General features: G+C 42.0%; 1 protein-coding gene and 1 long non-coding RNA gene across 5 annotated transcripts in view; one reads left to right on the top strand and one right to left on the bottom strand.

Annotated features, from left to right (window-relative positions):
• The window catches only part of robo1 (roundabout, axon guidance receptor, homolog 1 (Drosophila)), a 195432-nt gene that overhangs the window by 158237 nt on the left and 16405 nt on the right, over positions 1 to 20790 (top strand). For 2 of the 3 annotated variants that reach the window (XM_039597946.1, XM_031759446.2), the window contains exons 4-18: positions 167 to 287; positions 1811 to 1949; positions 2105 to 2232; positions 6264 to 6272; positions 7223 to 7347; positions 7538 to 7709; positions 9316 to 9521; positions 11323 to 11404; positions 11591 to 11759; positions 11847 to 12013; positions 12126 to 12247; positions 13939 to 14170; positions 14974 to 15095; positions 16628 to 16799; positions 18933 to 19133. In XM_039597946.1, the coding sequence (XP_039453880.1) occupies positions 167 to 287; positions 1811 to 1949; positions 2105 to 2232; positions 6264 to 6272; positions 7223 to 7347; positions 7538 to 7709; positions 9316 to 9521; positions 11323 to 11404; positions 11591 to 11759; positions 11847 to 12013; positions 12126 to 12247; positions 13939 to 14170; positions 14974 to 15095; positions 16628 to 16799; positions 18933 to 19133 (2167 nt within the window). The remainder of the gene's footprint in view (positions 1 to 166; positions 288 to 1810; positions 1950 to 2104; positions 2233 to 6263; positions 6273 to 7222; positions 7348 to 7537; positions 7710 to 9315; positions 9522 to 11322; positions 11405 to 11590; positions 11760 to 11846; positions 12014 to 12125; positions 12248 to 13938; positions 14171 to 14973; positions 15096 to 16627; positions 16800 to 18932; positions 19134 to 20790) is intronic. The other variant, XM_039597947.1, reaches the window with a different exon arrangement.
• Positions 1828 to 20790, bottom strand: part of LOC120432779 — a 62239-nt gene continuing 43276 nt past the window's right edge. The window contains exon 4 of one of the 2 annotated variants that reach the window (XR_005608095.1): positions 1828 to 1935. This is a non-coding gene — a long non-coding RNA (uncharacterized LOC120432779). The remainder of the gene's footprint in view (positions 1936 to 20790) is intronic. The other variant, XR_005608096.1, reaches the window with a different exon arrangement.

The following is a 20790-nucleotide window of genomic DNA, read 5'->3' as shown; positions in this document are numbered from 1 at the left end:
CGGTGTTGTAATGGGCTTTTGGTACATAAATGCTCGCTGGAATTCTTGAGTGCAATCAGGAAATGTTTCCTAATGTTTGGGCTTTGCTGTTTTCTGTGTGTCAACAACCAGTCCCAAGTGTCTCTCAGACTAATATTGCCTATCACCTTCTCTTCTGCTTTCACAGATACGTGGAGGGAAACTGATGATTACAAATGCCCGGAAAAGCGATGCTGGGAAGTATGTGTGCGTCGGCACAAATATGGTTGGAGAACGTGAAAGCGAAATAGCTGAACTTACAGTGCTTGGTATGTACCTCAGATTTTTGTCTTTTTTTCTGCTTCTAATGCTACCCTCAAAACATGCAACAGCCACACACTTTTTTCTTTTCTTTTTTTTGGCCTACAGAATAAAAACAAAATCCAGATGTTAAGCTATGATCGTCTCCCTCCCAAGTTACTAAATGGTGTCACTGACCTTTATCAAATGAAGTGTGAGATTACCTCCAATCTCACACTTCATTATGAATCTCAGGTTGTTCTCTGCAGCTTCCCAGCTGCATCTTGTTTCACCGTCACTGACCTCTGACCCTGATTCTCTCTGGCCTAAGCACAGAACCTGTCCAGACTCCTGATTTTTAGCATCATCTTCTTCACTTCCTTTATTTCCTTTCCCCAGAAACCTTTTGTCAGGCTAAGAAAATTACAGTGAAATAAATTGAGAATACACAAGGGCTACTCCTTCTACTTTTCTGAGTGTCATAATCAAGAAATTCTTCATCTTAGTTGTCCTTACAACTAACCATGGTATGTGGCTGTGGTTCAGGAGGTACAGCAGGTCATCTACTAATTGGAATGTTGGTGGTTTCATCCCTGGATGTTCCAGTCTGCTTGCCAAAGTATCCTTGGGCAGGATAATGAACCCCGAGTTACTCAAATGCATTCATCGGGGTGTGTATGTGAATGTTGGATAGAAGCTGAATGAGACCTGTATAAAAAGTGCATTGCCTGCTCGAGTAGAAGAGCACTATATAAGAACCAGTCCATTCACCATGTCCCATCTGATGGAATGTGTTAAGACAAGCTCAGAGATGTGAGAGATGTTTCTTATTTTTCTACAAGCTCGTTATGATATTATAAATTACTAATATAATTTTTTTTTTTAAACTTTTGTGACTTGTTGAGCAGAGAGAGTCGGACCGAGAGTAGTATATACCATCTGGCTTCTATAGTATACTGGATTTTGTCTTATAGGTGTCTATCTTAGTTGGGGTGGGATTCAAATATTGCTATAGCTTGGCTCTATGATGAATTTACAAATAAAAATACTTTAGCACCAAACATCAATATTTTTTTTTTTATTAAAACATGCAGGTGCTCTAAATCTATTTCCTGAGCAATTTGACTTTCTAAAGTCTAAGCTCATTTAATCTTTGTGGTGGTGCTTATCTTGTAAAGTAGGGCAAAGTAAAGGGAAGTTGCACTAAAAAGAGAGAAAATGGTGAACAGCAGAGGAAAGCAAATCAGAAAACTCATTTAGTGAACTGACACGTACTAGAAACTGAATAATAATGAGAGATTATATTAGCATGAACACTGACAGCTCGGTTTAAATAAATACAAAATGACTGTTTTTGCCTTTTCTTTTCTTTTTCTTTTTTTTAAAACTTGGCTTTTTTCACTGTGATTTATTTTTAGTATATTTTTTTATTTGGACGGAAGTGAGATCTGAGATTTTTTTTTTTTATGGAATCAAAGCTTTAGCCCTATTAAAAAAACATGATTGAAGGACTGCTGTGTGTTCATTTACGTCCTCTTTTTCATCTCTGCAGAGCGTCCCAGCTTTGTCCGTCGCCCGAGTAGTCAGGTGGTGTTAGTGGACCAAAGCGTAGAGTTCAGGTGTGAGGCCCGTGGCGATCCAGTTCCCACTGTCCGCTGGAGGAAAGATGATGGTGACCTGCCGAAAGGAAGGTATGACTCATCAACTGGTCCCCTTTCATCCCACAATACCTGCATAAGTCACACACTCCCTGTCTTTGTTTGATCCACCCTCGCTTTTGTCTTTGTCTGCAACCGTTTTTGTGTTTTTGACAACATGTGATATATGAGGACCTGTTTTAACCTAGGTATGAAATTCGTGAGGACCACACCCTGAAGATCCGTCGTCTGGTCTCTGCTGATGTGGGCTCCTACACATGTGTGGCAGAGAATATGGTGGGCAAGGCAGAGGCATCAGCTACGCTCACTGTCCACGGTAAGACAAAATACTCCTATAGTCCTACAAATATATTATTCATGGCCCCTTGGACAGCTATTCTGAATTCATTTCCATTTTGTGTTATTGTGCTGCCTGATTTAAATGCAGTTTAGCCCAGCTACGGTGCAATAATGGTCTTCAGCTTTAGCACCACATGGTCATCACTTTCAGCTATTCTCTCTCAATTAGCTGATTGATTTCTAATAAAACAAAACGCAAAAATCCATAACAGCTGTAGAGAGCACAAGGGAGCTCGGCTGTAGTCGATTTCATTTGCCCTATACAAGTGGCATTACTCCGGAGGCCTGTCTTCCTTCACATTTTAAGACGTACAATAGTATTTGTGAAAATATGGAATATCTCAGTGCCTCCAGTGGCCGTCTCTACTGGATGTCTTATTAACACAGTTGGAATATAAAGCAGCTGGTCACAGAGTATGAACATTCAGAAAGAAACCATTCAGAGGAATTGGGGGCTGAGATCACCCCCCAAACCCTCCTGAGAATCAGAGGAACACAGAGACCATTTAACGGCAAACTAAGGGGGAATGCTGAGAGTCGGGTGAGACAAGACGGGAGGGAAGGAGGGGGGAGCTTAGTGGTGTTGGATGGAAGGGCAGTGAGTATGTTGGTCATGGAGGTGCCTCACCAATGATGCAGAACAGGTTGGGATTTGGGGCTGGGGGCAATTGTGGTGAAAAGGATAGAGGGGGAGAAAGAATTCTCCAGTGAGGTCAGTCATATTAATGTCACTACCAGCAGTCTGCACAGCCGAGATTTAAGGAGACAAGGCAATTCTATTCCTCTGCCAACCCCCACATGTTAAAAAAAGATACTTCATCCTCACATGGCTACCCTTTGCAATTATTTCTTGCTTTTCTCCACAAGACAGCGATCTTTAGATTGGTTCGAGAAGCAAGATTAGGCACACCTGCCAATAAACCCGTCAATAAATCTACTTCTCTTATTGCCTTTTTTCATTATTTCTCTCTCCCTGATGAAAGCTTAGTTAATGAAAGGGAACAGCATTGATGCACCAGTTCAATAAGCTGTTCTCCTGAGCGAGGGTCATATTTGAAATTCTAAAACCTCTCCTGTCCTGAGTGGAAATTAAATGTCTTAACCTCGGGCCAGTTCCCTGCTGTGTGGAGAAGAAGAGAAGCAAAGCCCTGACCCTCTTTTCATACATTACTGTAAGCCCACATATTGTAAGAGTTAGAAAGGTGCAGAAAAACCTTAAACTGCAAAGAAAAACCACCTCCACAGAGTTAGAAACCAATTTTTTTTCCAAGTGTAACACCAGGTGAATAGCATATAACTTAAATCATATGACTCCTTGAGCTAATGCAACGTTAAATCCAACGATGGCTGATGCCTAAACCCAAGTTCCTAGAATCATTTCCATTTATCCTTGAATTTCATGAGTTTTACTCAGACCAGGACATAAGGAGGCCATCGAGGTTGTGGCCACTGAGTAGTCCAGCTAATTAAAGACTAGCAGGCCACAGTCCCACGCCCGGAAATGACATGCTTCTAATTACAGATGTGGGCACAGGAATGGAAAGAAAAGCTGGGTAATTGTAGGTCTGAGCAGGCCAAAGTAGAGTAAACGATGTATAGGTAGTAAGATGCCGCTATAGTACTAAAGACAACAGTATTATGGGGGGCAGTCGTTTAGCCTGTGGGTTCAGTGGGCATTGCTGTTGCCCTGAATCAAAACTCAAAGTAGGGCAATATTGCTAAGCCTGAAAAGTAAAGGGGCATATAAGGCTGAAATGAAATTAATATAAATATTCTTTGAATTGAAGTTTTTCTTCTAAATGTGTGGTCATGTGTAAATGCATGATAAAACCAGTTTAATTAAAACTGGATTTAAAAAACAGTTCAATGTGAAGTCATTTCCTACAATGTCATTATGAAATGTCTTTATCATTGAAGCTGATTGAGCAAAAAAATATTAGAACTATAGCGAGTCACGCAGTATTAAAGATACTGGCCTTCAAAGCTAATCTCTTTTAGAGCGGGACAGTTTCTGAGAAGAATGCTGTTCTGTATGGATGGGGAGATTTTCACACTTTCTGTGGTGAGATTGTCAGCGAACAATGACGACATTGTGAAAGTGGCGCCTGGGGCTATTTTTCTTTCAATGCGCTCTGCTCTCATTACTAACTTAATCAGTGAATTATTGTCTTACACATGTGTTTGTCAGTCTGTTACAGCTCCTCTGGTCTTATAAATATGTCAAGTAAAATATCCTTTTGATTGATGGAAGAAACACAGAATTGGCCAAGTCACCAGCTCTATTTATACATTGATTGTAAAATAGCTAATCTAAGCCACGTGAGAATGTAGTCCTGAGATGGTTTGTTCAGCTATTCATTAAGTTATGAGAATACAAAATCTATAAGGTTTAAGAATTAGAAAAAAAACACACTACAGTGGGCATGGGGAAAATGTTTATGCAGTATGTTTGTTAATTAGTTTGCTAGTGAATGGCAGAGGAATTTAAACATTGTTTCACATTGTAGTGCACAGAATTTTAAAAAAGTTGATGTGTTATTTTTTCTCAGCTGGTTAAGTTTGTCCTTAGCCGTGATTTATGTGCAGAAAGGTCTTGAATGCAATGGTGGTCCCCAGAGCAGCGCTGCTAATAACCCATGTAAAGGGTCTGGAAGGAGACTTGGAACTGGTGCCAAAACAGAGTGAATGAGAGGAACTTTCCCGCCGGCTTTGTGTGTGCAGTTAGAGTTATAATAACCAAAACCTGTGATAATAAATATTTGCCTGTTGTTGTGAGATCTTCACTTCGGCTCATGTACAGAATACAAAATCTCAGCGAGGGACAGAATAAAGTATGATGTACATCTCCCAGTGGGAGCTGCTATTAATCAGGCCAAATCCTCTGCATGCAGCCTGAGTCTTGTGTTGACGACAGGCCCACTGAACAGCAGCCTCGATCAAACTCCTATAAATATCTCTGCTGTGGTCTTTGGTACATAGTCTGCCTCCTATTGGGCTGGATGCCACAGTGCTCGGTGTTTTCCTCGGCCACTCTGATCAGCTCATCGATAGACTAACCTCTGCCCTGTGAGCCAGAAGAAAGCTCACAACAAAGTAGCTTGGTCAGGTTTAAAGATCTCCTCTCCCACCAGGTCCACAATTGTGATCACAGCAGCATGGGAGAGGTAGGGTTACCTAATTAAAGGCTTAGACACACATGAATGGGTGTGAGGAAGTGTTGCAAGGTGAAGGGGGTGTTGTGTATGTTCACATGACTGTGTGTTCCTGGAGCATCTCACACATGGATAGTGCTGAGCATCTTCTAGGTTTGTTTGATGTGCGTGCTATTTGCATTTTAAAGGCCAGCGATAGGCAGGGGGAGGAGGAAGAGGTTGGTCATTACTCTGACTGACAGCGTTTATGTTTCCGAGGGAGCTGTTGAAGCAGACAGATTAGATAAGGTGAGTGATTGGCTGGGGGAGATTTATGACCGGAGAGTGACAGTTAACATTCACCTTGTGTTTTTATAGTCCCGGGGTACATTTGCAAGGCTACATTTAAGAGACTGTGGTGTAGCCATTCCTAAGGGTGCTCTAAACCTCATTAAGGGTGTAGGGATGTTCACCTTCACACAACACCTGGAACAAGAGGAAAAAGGATAAACAAAGCTTGATGTTGCTGAGCATAAAACATCTGGTCTGTGTGCTTCATATCGCTGTGCCTTTTTATTTCACTTAGTCTGCCATTTTTCCTGTCCTTGAACACCTTCCCAAATTAAAATCACATTGAATCAGATGCATTTCAATGCCTTTCTGACTCATTCACAGGAATTATTCTTTGCTGCATGTTATCGTGTGGTCCCAAGGGTTTGAGTGAAGTATGAAATATGACATGTTTTACTGATGATGGCATGATTATTTGTACATGTGGACATCACATTGTGTTCCTTGTCTCTCCTCTTTGTGTCATGCTGTTTAATATTTATTTATTCATCTTTGGGTTTTTGTTGTGTTTTTGTTTCCTTTTTAGTTGTGTCTGGTAAGTTGAAATGTCACCCGTCACCTATTCACCGCCCTGACAGAGACAGGAAGCTGTCACAAGCCCCCTCCATTCTCCTCACATCACCTCTCCACCATCCAATCAGCAATCATGTTTCAGTTGTCACGGGCAACAGTGGCAAAAGGACATTAATGGGTAAAAAAAAAAAAAAGTACACTCAGCTTGGGCCTCCAAGGTAAAGCTGCACCATTTCATTCTATTATTTTCCCCTTTTATGCATTACCAAACCCCATCTTATTCATGGACAAATTATTTCTGTATTTCAAGTGACAGTTTTCAGATTGCTTTTCTTATGTATTATACAGCCACTGTGTAAAAAAGATGAAAATGTGTGCAGAGTTGTATCATTTGAGGGCATATCCACAGCGCTTTTGATATTAAAAGCGTAAACTGGGCTGCCTCTCGACCTCTACATGCAGGTTATTTGTCCTCACAGACCGAGACTAGTGTCACCATGTGACATTGGTCTGTGTCACCACACTTTGTCTAAGATGGACTTTGTCATTAACATGCATGGATATGGCATTGTGGTTGAGGTCTGCACTACTGGAGGGTGTCAGCACGGACAGATGGCTTAAATTTATTCCCCATTTCCATGTAAATTTTAATGGTCCATGCCCTTGCCCATGCAAATGAGGGGCACAGGAGTGAGCCTTGTTTTTTCTATTCATTACAGCAATAATATGCTTGCATTTTTGCATTTGATCAGCATACTGTTTGATCTGCTGTGCACACATCATGCAAAGTTTTAAAAACGAGCCGGATTCAATAACAGATTAAATACAAGAACATTGGCCTGCAGTTACATTTCCTTTGTCTTTTATTCATAGAACTCAGACCCTCTTGTAACTATAATACTGTGATAAATGTAATAGGCAGTAGTGTGTTTGTCTATTCATTGGCTAACCATTTTCATGGCTGTCCTCCAGTACCGCCAGCATTTGTGGTAAGACCGAAGAACCAGGTGGTTGGAGTTGGCAGAACTGTCACCTTCCAGTGTGAGGCCACTGGAAACCCACAACCGGCCATTTTCTGGCAGCGGGAAGGTAGTCAGGTAAATAAAATAAACTGCAGTAAAAGTTTTCATCTCAAAATTCATTCCAAGCTTTGTAAATAACTATTTGTAAGCTTATTTCACATGCTTGGTTATCACTTTAGAATGAAATCTTCCATCTGTCCAGTTGATTTGCTCCAAGCAAATACAAAAATGGTGACCACATGTAATCCTTTTTCATCCTTTCTAGAACCTGCTGTTCTCCTACCAACCTCCTCAACCCTCCAGTCGATTTTCAGTGTCTCAGACTGGGGATCTGACCATCACTGATGCTGTGCGCTCAGACGGGGGATACTACAGCTGCCAGGCCCTCAACATTGCTGGCAGTGTGATCACCAAGGCTCTGCTAGAGGTCACAGATGGTAGGCAAACTTCTTTTAAACACCCTTTTTGCATATAACAAAGCCTGAGAGAGAATTAGGAACACTAGAAATTTAGAGGAATACTTCGGATAATACTTCGGAATTTCAGATAATCTTTGGTTCATTGGTATAATGCTGTTCAAATGTAATGCTGTGGCTTTGCTTCAGAGCATATTAATATCCAAAGTGAGGTTTGTGAGGTCTGGTCTGGCCAGTTCGTTGTGTTCCTGTCAGAGGTAGAGACTCTCTGGTGCCTGTGCACCCAGACCGTGGCGCAGTACTTGGCTTCACTGGCTTCACACTGGCTAATGTCTCCTTCAGTATTCCATGGCTGGCTTGCTGCTGTCTACTGTTGGAAGACTGTAGCCATGTGGTGAGGTCTGGATTGGGTCCTCTAATTACCCTTCTAGCCAATCCCTGACAAGCCTGGTGAACTAACCTTGGCTTCACTTCCACCATTCCCACAGTAATCTGGGCAGCTATTAGTTTGTCTATGACACACCTAGATTCATCCCTTCATTTAACAAATGTCCTTCTTCATTTAAGACCTACAATGGCGTGCTCCAAATCTACGTCCTCCTCTCTCTCTCATTCTGTCGTGCTCTCTGGATAATAATAACAGTTATTAAAGTGAGCAGGCCGCTCTGAGGCCACCACTTCTCCGCAGGCAGATTTGGTAATTACAGGTCATGCTGACAGTGTTTTAGTAATTGCACCATCCCCGGCACAAAAGCAAAGACAAAGCAGCCCACAGATTACACCACAGCATGGTTCTGAAGATCTACGCACACATACATACATCATTATGTGTTGCTTTTACACTCTGTTAGATATTAATTTGAGTTCTCCTCACTGAATGCAACTTGCTAGTAAATCAGTGGGGCTGACAGCAGTGGTCATCAATAGCGCTATGAATAATAATGATAATCAGGGGGAGGCAGAAAACCTATAGTAGGAATATGATGAATCACAAACGGCAGAAATTATTTAAAGTCTTCCGCCGTTTTCTGTGCATTACATCCTTTTTCTGTCAAACACACGCTTTTACTCTGTGTCTTTGTTTGATTTGTGTTGAACACCCGGGGTTCACAGGCTGTGAGACAGGGAGGAGTTTAAACATCCTCATGCTAATACCTTTGTCTGTTCTGGCTAGATGTGTTTTTTTTTTAAGCCTTTTTTCCCTGTTTGGTGTTTTATGGCAGGGGGATGGGCCAGGGAATTGTTGGCTGCAAGCGTTTTTATGTATACTGCTAGTCGTCTGGTGGATCTGCAGCGAGAGGACTGAAGTATCTGAGCCGCTTTCATTTTAATTACACTGTTTTTATTTGGCTAAGTTGGACTCCTGCTGTTGAATGATTAGAAAATTGCTTCCAGTTCTTAAAATTGAATTTAATTCCTCTCCTGCTACCCTTGCAGTTTTCCCATTCTTTCATTGTTACAAGGTTGTTTACCCAATTCTCACCGTTCTATACCTTTTGTGTGTTTACTCCCACAAGCTGGATATAACTGACTGAATCCTGTCTTTTCTTTCCCCGCTACACCACATGAAACCTTCACAGATTTGCGCTATCCACATAATTGCCCATTTTCTTTCCTGCTTCCACAGTTGTGTCAGACCGCCCGCCACCAGTCATCCGCCAAGGCCCAACCAATCAGACGGTGGCTGTGGATGGCACGGTTGTTCTTAACTGTGTGACATCTGGTAACCCTACACCCACCATCCTGTGGAGGAAGGACGGCGTCTTAGTGTCCACACATGACTCCAGGGTCAAGCAGCTGGACACAGGTGCACTGCAGATACGCTATGCAAAGGTGAGACACGTTTAAAAAAAAAAAGTCAGTTTTTAATGTCAAGCAAAGTTAAAGGACAGCGTAGTACCCACTGCTGTTCATAATTTCACTCAAAATCTGCTAACTTGCCATGTATTTATATACACTATATATAATACATGATTTCAATCAATTTAAAATAGACTTCAAGGCTGCCCATATCACATGCATAATGTGCTTGGCAAACCCCTGCTGGTTGGTAAATAAAGCATGTGTTGCCTGCCAGCAGCCAACCCTCAGCAGGCTGTCAGTCAGTTGCTGCAGATCTGAAATGGAGTCTGTGAAGTTGAACAGTCTGTAGTTCTTGTCAGTCAGCAGGCGCTGTGGGCTGCGTGTGTGCGTGCGCACACGTCTATGTGTCATGGCAAGCTGTGTGATGCTGAACACACTTATAGGTAGAGACAAGGAGGGGGTAACGACGTGTCTTCCAGATGGAGGCGTCACAGGGTCGGAGGTCACGTCATTTTGCGGCGCTCTGATGAATGCCGGCACGTCTTGTGGTGACAAGATTGCAGTGCGACTGGGCCGCCAGGCAGGAAAAGAGATGCATTTGAACCCTTCCCTTGCTGTAGAAGAGTAAACTCTGCAGGCACTTTACATTAATGAACTTGTCATTTATACCAGAACATATTTTAATGAAGATGTTTTTGATGTGTGGGGTAATATATTTTATTCATATTGATTTGCAGGTTACTGTTTTAATGAATTTTCTTCCTATTTGGGTGGGGGAAAAGTATCTACAGAGGTCGACAGGATATGTTTATACTTCATGATTCAAACATTTATCTTTTTCATTTTTTTCTGTTTTACTCTGTCTAAACATAAGCAGAATAGTATCAATCACTAACAAACCGTAACAGAGTTATTAGTATTAAGCAGAGGCAGAGACTGCAGCTGACAGAACAGACAGTTTTAAAAATGTACCTTTTTTTAATCTGTGCCATCATGTTTATGTTTCATGTTTGGCTTATTAGCATGCCATTGAGCTGAACATCTTAGAAACTTGTCAACAAATTTCAGTTAAATTAGGAGGAAATTCAGGCTACAAGCCAAGAAATTCTGATTTGTTTTTGGTTGGATCCAGATCCAGATGTCCGGAACTTTGACTTTATTTTTTAAAGAGAACATGTGTTTCTTCAGTTTTTCTTAAATTGCTGCATTTTAAGTGAAAGAAATCTTTCCCCTGAATCTAATGCATTAATAGAATTTTATTAAAATTTTATTTTTATTCAAAACAAACTAGTCAGAAAGAAAGACAAATAAGCCCTTTTCCAGTTATGCCCAGTTCCACAAATATACTAAATTACCCATTTGCTGCACAATGGTTCACATTTTCCAAAATGCAAGTGAACCTTGTCTTTGTCTGGCAAAGTTACAGTACATCTACAAGTACATGAATCATGAATCAAGGTTTAAACATATACCACATGTGTTGCACAGAGCAGTCACTTTCATGTTTGGTATTCAGGTGGATGGCAAGGGGAGAAAAGGTCTCCAATTAGTGTATGATCCTGTGAAAATCTTTTCCATTTGACTAGGAATGCTCTGCCACTTTTGGCCTTTCCAGCTGCTTTCCCCCAGTTTCTGCTCAAAAGGAGATGATATTGAGATTATCAGGCAATGACAGCTGCCTGCTACAGACTCCTTCAGCATGTCAATAAGCAAAAGCAATGATGGTAGGGTGAAGATAACAAGAGGCAGAGCCCAGTTCAGGAAACCGTGGGACACATTTAAATAATTTCCATTTAAACAAATATCCTCCCCTCTCCTCCTCCTCTTTTAGCTCAGTGACACTGGCACCTACACCTGCACTGCCTCCACACCCAGTGGAGAGGCCTCTTGGAAAGCCTATTTAGAGGTCCAAGGTAAGCCTAACCACTTTACTAACAAATGTATTCTTTTTTTCTCGTTTATTTTGGTGATTGTGTTTGTTTAAACTGAAGGAGAAAAAGAGACATAAGCCTTGGAGATGTTCCACATTCCCCTGGTTTTGGAAAACAGCAGTAGACTATGTTTTCCTTATTATTTGCCTTTCTCTGTTCTGCATTTAGAATCTGGGGCCCCATTCCAGCCAAACAGACCTACTGACCCAAACCTGATCCCCAGCGCTCCTTCCAAACCTGAGGTCACTGATGTTACCCGTAGCTCTGTCACGCTTTCCTGGAAACCTAACCTTAATGCTGGAGCCACGCCCACTTCCTATATCATAGAAGCCTTCAGGTAATGCTTGGCCATGAACAAACTAATAACTGGCGGGCTTCATTGAAAGCTTTTTAAATCTTAATTCTCTTTGTGGTGTGTCCACAGTCATGCATCAGGAAGCAGCTGGCAGACCTTGGCAGAGCATGTGAAAACTGAGTCATTTGTACTGAAGGGCTTGAAGCCCAGTGCAGTCTACCTCTTCTTAGTACGGGCAGCCAATGCCTACGGGCTGAGCGATCCCAGTCCAATCACTGATGCTGTGAAAACACAAGGTGAGAACTATATAATAAATTCTTATTGATGTAAATTTAAAAATATAATAATGTCACATTTGGACTTTTCAAACATGACCACTATTTTTCATTTATGTTCGCCTCCACACAGATATCCCTCCCACCAGTCAGGGTGTGGACCATCGTCAGATTCAGAGGGAGCTAGGAGATGCGGTCATCCACCTGCACAACCCCACTATTCTCTCCTCCTCATCTGTCAGGGTTCAGTGGACAGTGAGTATAATTTTAGCAATGAATGGACTGTTGTCGTTTGTTTTTTCTCAGGATCAGATTGCAGAGTGGATTGTTGGTATAGCTCGTCACTAGAGCTTCAAGGTTAGTTTAGTTATAGGCCTATGGTCAATTTGTCAGACCACTCAGCCGAGCAGATGTACTAACATCCTAGCATCGTACAGAGAAAGGACACTGCAGAAAGCAGCCTGGAACACAGTCCAAGTTTTCTTAGTGTCCATCTGGCATCAGTCTGAACTGGTCAGCTGGCCAGAAACCAAAGATTTGCAGCTCTGTCTATAGCGGACCACTCATCCACCCAAAAGCTAGACTTCAGAGCACAACCTCTTGCAACAGGCCATGTAGTGCTATATAGCAATGTGTGCCATGCCAGACTGTGCCATCTAAGATTGAAAACACTTGACGGCTGTTAAAATAATACGAGTGAGAAGGAAGAAGCTGCCAACTCATGCTCTAAAGTAGAAATTGCTTACAGATGTTAAAATGGATAGGTGGGTGAGGAAGAAGTAGAAACGGCAGCTCGTGGTGATTTTTCTTTGCTGGTACAAACTAAATAACAAGTACCAATGTCCTTCTCTAACTGATCTGATAAATGTATCTTTTTGGAAAAATGCAAATACATTTTTGCGCTCCACCAATTTCCTTGCATAGTAGATATTAGACCATAGGATGGGGGTCACCAAGGGGTAAAAACAATCCCAGTTCTGTCTTTTGACACAAGGCCACCCCAGCATTCCCAGGTATTATGAAGTGCCATAGTGAGTGATAAATGGGGCTGAGGAAACGTAAAAAGGATACTGACATGTCAGGACTGATTTAAACCATTACTGCCCAGTTGCTCTGTCTCGCTGGAATGTTCCAGTAAAAGACATGACAGGAGGGAGTACCACAACTTCCTTGTTTTGTGGGGTTAAATCTATTCTCAATGTGCAGTTTCTTGGTTTTACATTTTCCTTTGTGTTGTGGTAAATGCTTGCACAGTTTTCAGCTTAATGAAGACCACCTGAGCCAGCAGCATATTTTATGGGGGAGGGATAAAGAAATCACTAAAATCTTTACAAGCCAGTGCTGCCTGCACTTCCACAGGGACTCGTAGGGATAGTAGCATACTGGTTAGCAGTTATTCTTTTCTTTAACCATGTTGGAAGCAACATTAATTATCACTAGATTAAAAAAATATTGTCTTTATTTAGCTGCACAGTTTTTTTGTTTGTTTGTTTGTATTTTTGTTTGGGTTTTTTTTACTACTACTTCCTGTATAAAGGTGCACTTTTTATTCTCTTTCCTGACTTTAGCAGTCAGTAGAGAGCAGGACAGGATGAGACAGGCAGTTCTGAGAGTCTGGGTCCTATTTAAGCAGCTCCAGACTTGGAGGAACCTTTGGCCAATGACCTCATAGTGTGGTTTGCACAAATCACTGCTGCTCCAAATGGCGCATAGACAGACTTTCGAAAGGAGAAATGTAGAAGATGGGGATGGATAAACAGAGGGGTGATGTGATGAGTTAGCACCCCATTCCATCTGCGTCTGGCATATCGGTTGCATGAATCCACGGCTGTCCAGTGATGCTACAGTTTATTACGCTGCCGTATCATTTTCCACTGTTACTTGTGACATGCATGATCCAGTTAAGCTGACACCACCTTTGCCTCTGTTCCTGTTGCGTTCACTAGGTGGAGCAGCAGTCACAGTACATCCAGGGCTACAAGGTGATGTACAGGCCTTCACCAGAGGGGCAACAGAGGAGTGAATGGGCCGTGTTTGAGGTGCGAACCCCTGGGGAGGGCAGCGCCGTCGTGCCGCACCTTCGGAAGGGCGTCACATACGAATTCAAAGTCCGCCCCTTCTTCAATGAATTCCAGGGAACAGACAGTGATGTCAAAATTGGCAAGACGCTGGAGGAAGGTGGGGAGGGTGTGAATGTGTACGGCTGTGCGCGAGAGTTCTTCAGTGCTTGCATGTGTGCATGCATGTTTTCATGTTTACACCGTTTTATATACACAGCTTGCATGTGTGAGAGAATACAACAGCTGCTGGCAGGCAGGATTATGTTATCGTTAACTGTGTCGTATTCACGCATGCTTGGGTATGGCAAGCAATATACAACACTCCAGTGCAAGTGTTATACTCATTTTTCATAAGGGTGTGGTTGTGGCAGACTTGTGAGGTTTGGTTTAAACCCAACTGCAAATTTTAATTTGTAGTGCAGAGTGTTTACTGGAGTGCGTGCGTTTTTGTGTGTTGCATGTGTGGGAGTGTTTTGATCTTTTTCTGCTGGATTCTCCTTTTGTTTCCAATTGTGTTGATAATTGTTTCTGGAGTTCTAAACATAACGTTTGTTTTCTCATAAGCAGCAAAATGTCTGTTTGTAACACTCACGCACACTGTGACTTTTCTTTTTTGTGTGCTTAATTACCATCACAGGTTGGCGCTCACACAGCAGCATATGCCCCGGCACTATAACTGTCTGAGTAAACAGTTGTTTGCTTTTACCCAAAAAACACTTACATTTAGCAAAGTGATGTTTCAGATTAAAAAAATCATAAATTTGATAATTAGTCATTTGCTCCCACATAAGCTTTAGTCACTCACAGAAGAAATTCTGACAGCTAAATTGCACAGAGAAAGCAGGGAGAGACTGTAGGCACTTAGGCTTTATTTTCCCTATCATATATGAACATGTTTTTTTCTTTTGTCTACCTCCCCAGCCCCCAGTGCCCCTCCTCGTAAGGTTACAGTGACAGAGAGTGGGGACAATGGGACTGCCATCATCGTCTCCTGGCAACCCCCTCCAGAAGAGGAGCAGAATGGGGTGGTCCAGGAGTACAAGGTAACAAGGAAGAAAAAAAAAACAAACAGCCAGCAGTTACCTCAGGTCTGAGCAAGTGGGACTGTTCAGAAAGAGACACAAAGGAGACAAAACAGAGGTGCAGATGCTCAGATAAAAGAATAAGAGAGAAAGAGACAATACATAGACATGGAAAGGTAATGAATTCCTAGATGAGGCATACCTTTGTACACCTCTCAGTGTCTGCTGACAAAAGCTCAGAGGCAGGAAAGTTGGAAAGCTAGTGGAAACAGTTGTGAAACAGTGCCATCTGGTGGAGGTGGTAAATTCACACATCTTGTGGCATTTCAAAAGTGAAATAGTAGTAAAAATCTATCAGTGTTGTATATTTTTCCCCAAAATGTTATTAACTTTTATTATTTGCTGGGCTGTAGTGAGGCTTTAAGCTGTGATTACAGATGTGTGTGTGCAGTAAAGATGAAATGTTATTTTTTTTTAGGAGTTCAAGGCAAATTGTGTATTTTATAATATTTGATTGTAGTGAATTAATGAAAATGAGAAGTTTCCTTTGAAGAACACACTACTTGCCTTTATTGCCTGCTGTCAATAAAGATGTAGTAGAGACATCAGTGTAGTGTGTGTATAAGAATGAGAGTAAACTTTTGACAAAAGACCTCAGTATCTTCCTTTCTGTAACAACTCTATTAGTCCCCTGCCCTACCTCTTTACCAGATAACATTCACACATTAACAATGGCCAATATAGGACGGCACTCTCCTGTCATACATTATGCTGTGGAAGTCCTTTATTTTAATTGGAAAGCCTTTATGAGTCACAAGAAATATAGGTGAGTGGCAAAAAGGGAGATGAGGTAGAGCCTGTGAAAAAGTTAAGCCACTGTTAATTTTCCAGGTAAATGTTTTCTGCTGATAGACTTTAGAGTAATTTCATGGTTTTTAAGTACAGTTCGAGAGTGTTCCCTGCTCATTACTGAGCTCAGTCCCCAGCGGCACTGCTTCTCACCACAATTTTTAAGATGCACAGGAAATTTCAAGCCTTTGTAGTTTTCATCACAGAGTGCAAAAACACACACGCTGGATGAAGTGAGCATATTAACACAGTTAACTGGTGGAAGGAGGTGAGGGGTAAAGAAAACAGACTGCCAGAGGTACAGGATGTAGATGTCTCTGAGTCCTAATCCCAGGTTAAAGTATACTTCTGTGACCCTGTTGGAGTTTGTCTGTGAGACAGCCATCCTTCTAGGGACTCGCAGCTTCTGCTAAAATTGGGTTATGGAGATGATTACTGTTTTTAATTGGTTTGAGAATGTTCCATGACATGTTATGACTACCTCAAGTAATAATAAGCCTGTGTTGAGCATATTCTGTAAAACGTTATAAGTTATAACATGTTTTCCTACCTCAGAGATGAAACACAATACCCACATTGTGCTTAAATGGCCCCAGCCTATTATAAGAGCACAAGACCAGTGGCAGCTACCAAACTAAATGTTCTCACGAAACGCTCATAACATGGCCTCAATCTCCACTTCATCTTTGTCTCTGTTATGGCAGATTTGGTGCTTGGGGAATGAGACTAGGTACCACATCAACCGTACAGTTGATGGCTCAACCTTCTCCGTGCTGATTCCCAGTCTGGCCCCGGGGATCCGCTACAGTGTGGAGGTAGCAGCCAGCACTGGTGCAGGTCCAGGGGTCAAGAGTGATGTCACTTTCTTTCAGCTCGGTGAGTAGAAACAACTGTTGGTTCTCTCCCCTCTTTTCCTGTTTTAAAAACATTACTTCAGTGCCTTTGTCTTCTGCCAATCCTCACAACTGAGTGAAGCCCAAATATTTGACAAATAATTATGGCATTAATCCAGACATCTTAAATTAAGAGCTTTAGAGAAAAAGGACTTAATGCCAAGTAAACAGACAGTTATGTAATACTCTTCTTTATGGGAACAGCCATGTGCAAGCCTCTGCCTGTCTTCTCTTTTTACATCATACGCGATGTTTTAAAACTATAATTGGAGTGATTATTGTTAGAAAAACATCATCAAACCTGCCACACAGGAGTCTGATGAGTCTGAATGACAGGGGGTCTTATACAGCTTTTGCATAGTCTGAAATAGCTTTAGTTTACAGTAGCTGGCAGTACGATTAACACAGGCACATTAAATTCCTGTGTGGCAGAGCTGTTGAGCTGACTGCCGCACCCTGCTCCATTCTCCAGTCAAGGATGCAATGTTTTCTGCCTCTGCTTCGCTTCAGACAACAAAGGCAATAATGAATCCTGCACTCCGGGCTCAGACATGACATGTTATTAATGCTAAGACACACAGCGGAGCCTGCTTCAGAGGCCAGTTGTTGTAATTTACTTATTGTTTTTTGTTCTTTTAGTCTAGATGGACAAATATTTGGAGATATTTTGTCAGTTTTTATTCCCCAAAGCTCTGAGCTGGCCTACTCGGGAGAGATGGAAAACACATGAATAGCAGGATGAGGCAGAGAGAGAAAGAGCTCCATCTGGTTTCAAATGTGTGATTGAGTGGGCTGGGATGGGCATGAAGAAGCATTGGCTGTGACTGATACAATTTATCTCACTTGAAGAGTTCCTGTGGTGATTGTTGCCATGTTCCAACACTGCACTGGAACAATGTGCCTCGGGGACCAGCGCTTCACCCAAATGCATTTGTCACACTCAGAGCTTGTATGCGTCATCCCGGCCTAGATACCTGTACAGTCCCTTGTGGGCTGCTTAGTCACATTGGCATGCTCCGTTCCCTCGGCCAGTCAGAGCCACAAATTGAGAAGACGGCAAAGTAAGAAGGGATGCAGCCAAATGGAGACGTAGCCTCAGAGCCTGAGACAAAGAAAGATACGGAAGGGGTAAAGGCAGCAAGCTGGTTTCTTTTGGGAAGTGTTTTTGCTTCTGGCTAAGAGTGCCAGTTGAGAAGAGTGGCTACAACATGAAAGACGCGAGAAAAAGAGATGAAGACAAAGTAACGAGAACATGAAGAAATTTCAGAGTGACAGGGGTTGGGGCAAGTCAAAGAAATCTTTCATGTGTCACGTATGAGGGAGAATAGACAGATGAGAAAAACAGACCGAGAGCAGGTTGTTGTTGTGAGCAGCTGTACAGCCAGCATCTTTGCAGCAGCGCATTTCACAGTGAAACCGGCTTCAAGGCATTCACACCTCAGTTTTTCCACAGATGTGCCCCGGTTTGCTAATTACTGTGGTGTCTGTGTTTGAGCTTGATCTCTTTGGATTTATTTATATGATTATGATACCACTATTGCTCGGTGTGAATGATGTGTCTCTGTTTTCCTAGCCGCTTCCATCAGGCTGTTATACTGCGCAGGCTCTGTTTGAATGTCTCTGGTTGCTTTTATATGCTCACCTGCTATTGTTGACTGGGATTTGAAATGAAAGCCTTTTGAATTATAGAAACAACTCCTTTTCCACAACAACCCCAGCCTCATACATACCTGCTGAGATGAAGAATCTTTTTATGTACCAGGAGAAAGAATATCCCTATTTATGTATTGTGCAGGCTCCATTTATTTTAAATGTATTTCTCTATTTCAGGCTTTTTCCACTTGGTTTAGTTTCAGCTTTGAATAATGTTGTTTTCATATTCCCAACTCGCATTATTTCACTTGTCCCATCCAAAATTTGCAAGACAAAATATATTGCTTCTTCAATCATTTCTACTTTGTGGCTGCCAGTTTTAGCACTGCCACATGGCTGAAATGCAGCAGCCTGGGTTCAAGCCCCACCACACACTTTCACTGCTTTTCTGTCTACTACTATGCTGTCTAATAATCGCAAAAAGCACAAAAAAAAATTTTCTACTTTGTTCTCACTGTTCTAGATGCTTCTGGGCGAATGACAGACACAGTGAACCAGGAGAACCCCCTGTCCCAGCAGATCTCAGATGTGGTCAAACAGCCAGCATTTATAGCAGGCATAGGAGCTGCTTGTTGGATTATCCTCATGGTCTTCAGCATCTGGTTGTACAGACACCGAAAGAAGCGGAATGGCCTGTCCAGCAGCTATGCAGGTATACGCAAAGGTCAGTACACGAGTGTAACAAATTCAACAGTCACCGAAACATCAACTTGAATTTCAAATTCAAGGCACCGGTTTACTTCAGTGAGGTTTTCTCACTGCATTTAGTGAGCGAGTGCGACGCAATTCGGTCTTCCCCATCGTCTTTACCTTAAATGACGCCAACCTACTTCTCACATTCTCTCTGTCAAACGCAGAAAGATATCTTTGTAGAGCAGCGCTGGAGGTGAAGTCTTACTGAAAGTATTCTCCCGTAGAGTACTTTAAGATGCAGTGTGAGCTCCCGCTGAGAGTACTGCATAAACACCTCTTTTGTTTTGTTTTCATACTTCTGTCACACTGTTTTTGCGGGAGTGTGTTAGGAGTGTTTGCAGTCAGGTACATTACTCCCTTCTGACTGTGCTGGGAAAGGGATAATGTCTGGCTGTAATCTCGCTTTTTCAAGGACACATTTTCACGTGGTCAAAGTACTTTTGAGAGAGAGGCCTTCAGATACAGAGCAGCCAATTATTTCATTCTGGTTAATAAGGACCTCATACCTTTGTTTCAAAAACTCAAAGACTGTATTTCAAGGATGTTGGCATAGCCTCTGCCCAACTCATTCATTTTTTTTTTTTACCCGACTTAAGTTAAAGTAATGAAGTTCATGACATCCCCAGCCTCTGCCCGCAATATTTAGAGTATAAAGAGAGCCATTAGCCCCTCTTTCAGAGTCTCATTTATGTGTTGGCTGACTTAATGTGTGGCCTTGGGCTGTGCAGCTGTTGCCTGTGAGTGCTACCTGCTACATCCTCACTTCCAGGTTTAGGTTTACTGCTGATTGCCAAGGTTAGAGAAGATGGACCCTTCAACCTTGATGCACACACAAACAATGATTTTAGCTGTAAATCTGTGGCTATCCGTGCTCTCAATTTACTCCAGCCACGATAAAAGTGGGAGCAGTGTCTCTCAAAGTAAAAGACACCTCAGCTAAGCTTATCCTGATCTCTGTGCACATTTACAAATACCTGTGGGGTCTGTAAGAGCTATTGTGTTTTTTTTGTTATGTCTTAGATTACAGGGAAAACAAAGTGAAGACCAATATTTAATGAATGCAGTCATGATCTGAGGTCAGGTAAGAGATGAGAAGACAGTGTAGGGTGGTAAGGTTACCTCATGTCCCACTGTGAATCATATATGTTGACGTTTGCTCAAATTTGGAAGAAAAAAAAAAGATGGAAGCTCTTTTGAAAACCAGGAGACAGACATACCTCCCCTTTTTCTCCCCCTGGTGCTCCCAGACCACAAGAGGCCACAGTCTTTGTTGGAGCTAAGAATGTTTTGAAAAGAGTATAATTGCAACCACATGAATCAACAATCTTCGCTAAGTTGAATTTGCATTACTGTGTGTGTGACAGTATATGCTAGCGCCGTCTCTAAAAGATTACATTTATTTTGTCAATGCAAAATTAGTCTAAACAACTTTCTCTTGTTTCCCTCATGACCTCATGGCGCTCTGGCATTATTCAAAATACTACAAATGACATCACTGTGTAACAAAAATGTTATTATGGGATGCTACAGAAGCCTTCATATCTTTTAGCTGAAGTCATTTTTTAAAAGAGAAAGCTGCAGTTACAGTCACAGGTCACATACTGGTTCATCGAGCTTGGGAACGAACA

The sequence above is a fragment of the Oreochromis aureus genome, linkage group 14 (assembly GCF_013358895.1).
Source record: "Oreochromis aureus strain Israel breed Guangdong linkage group 14, ZZ_aureus, whole genome shotgun sequence".
Taxonomy (NCBI): Eukaryota; Metazoa; Chordata; class Actinopteri; order Cichliformes; family Cichlidae; genus Oreochromis; species Oreochromis aureus.
This window is presented reverse-complemented; position numbering and strand designations above follow the sequence as displayed.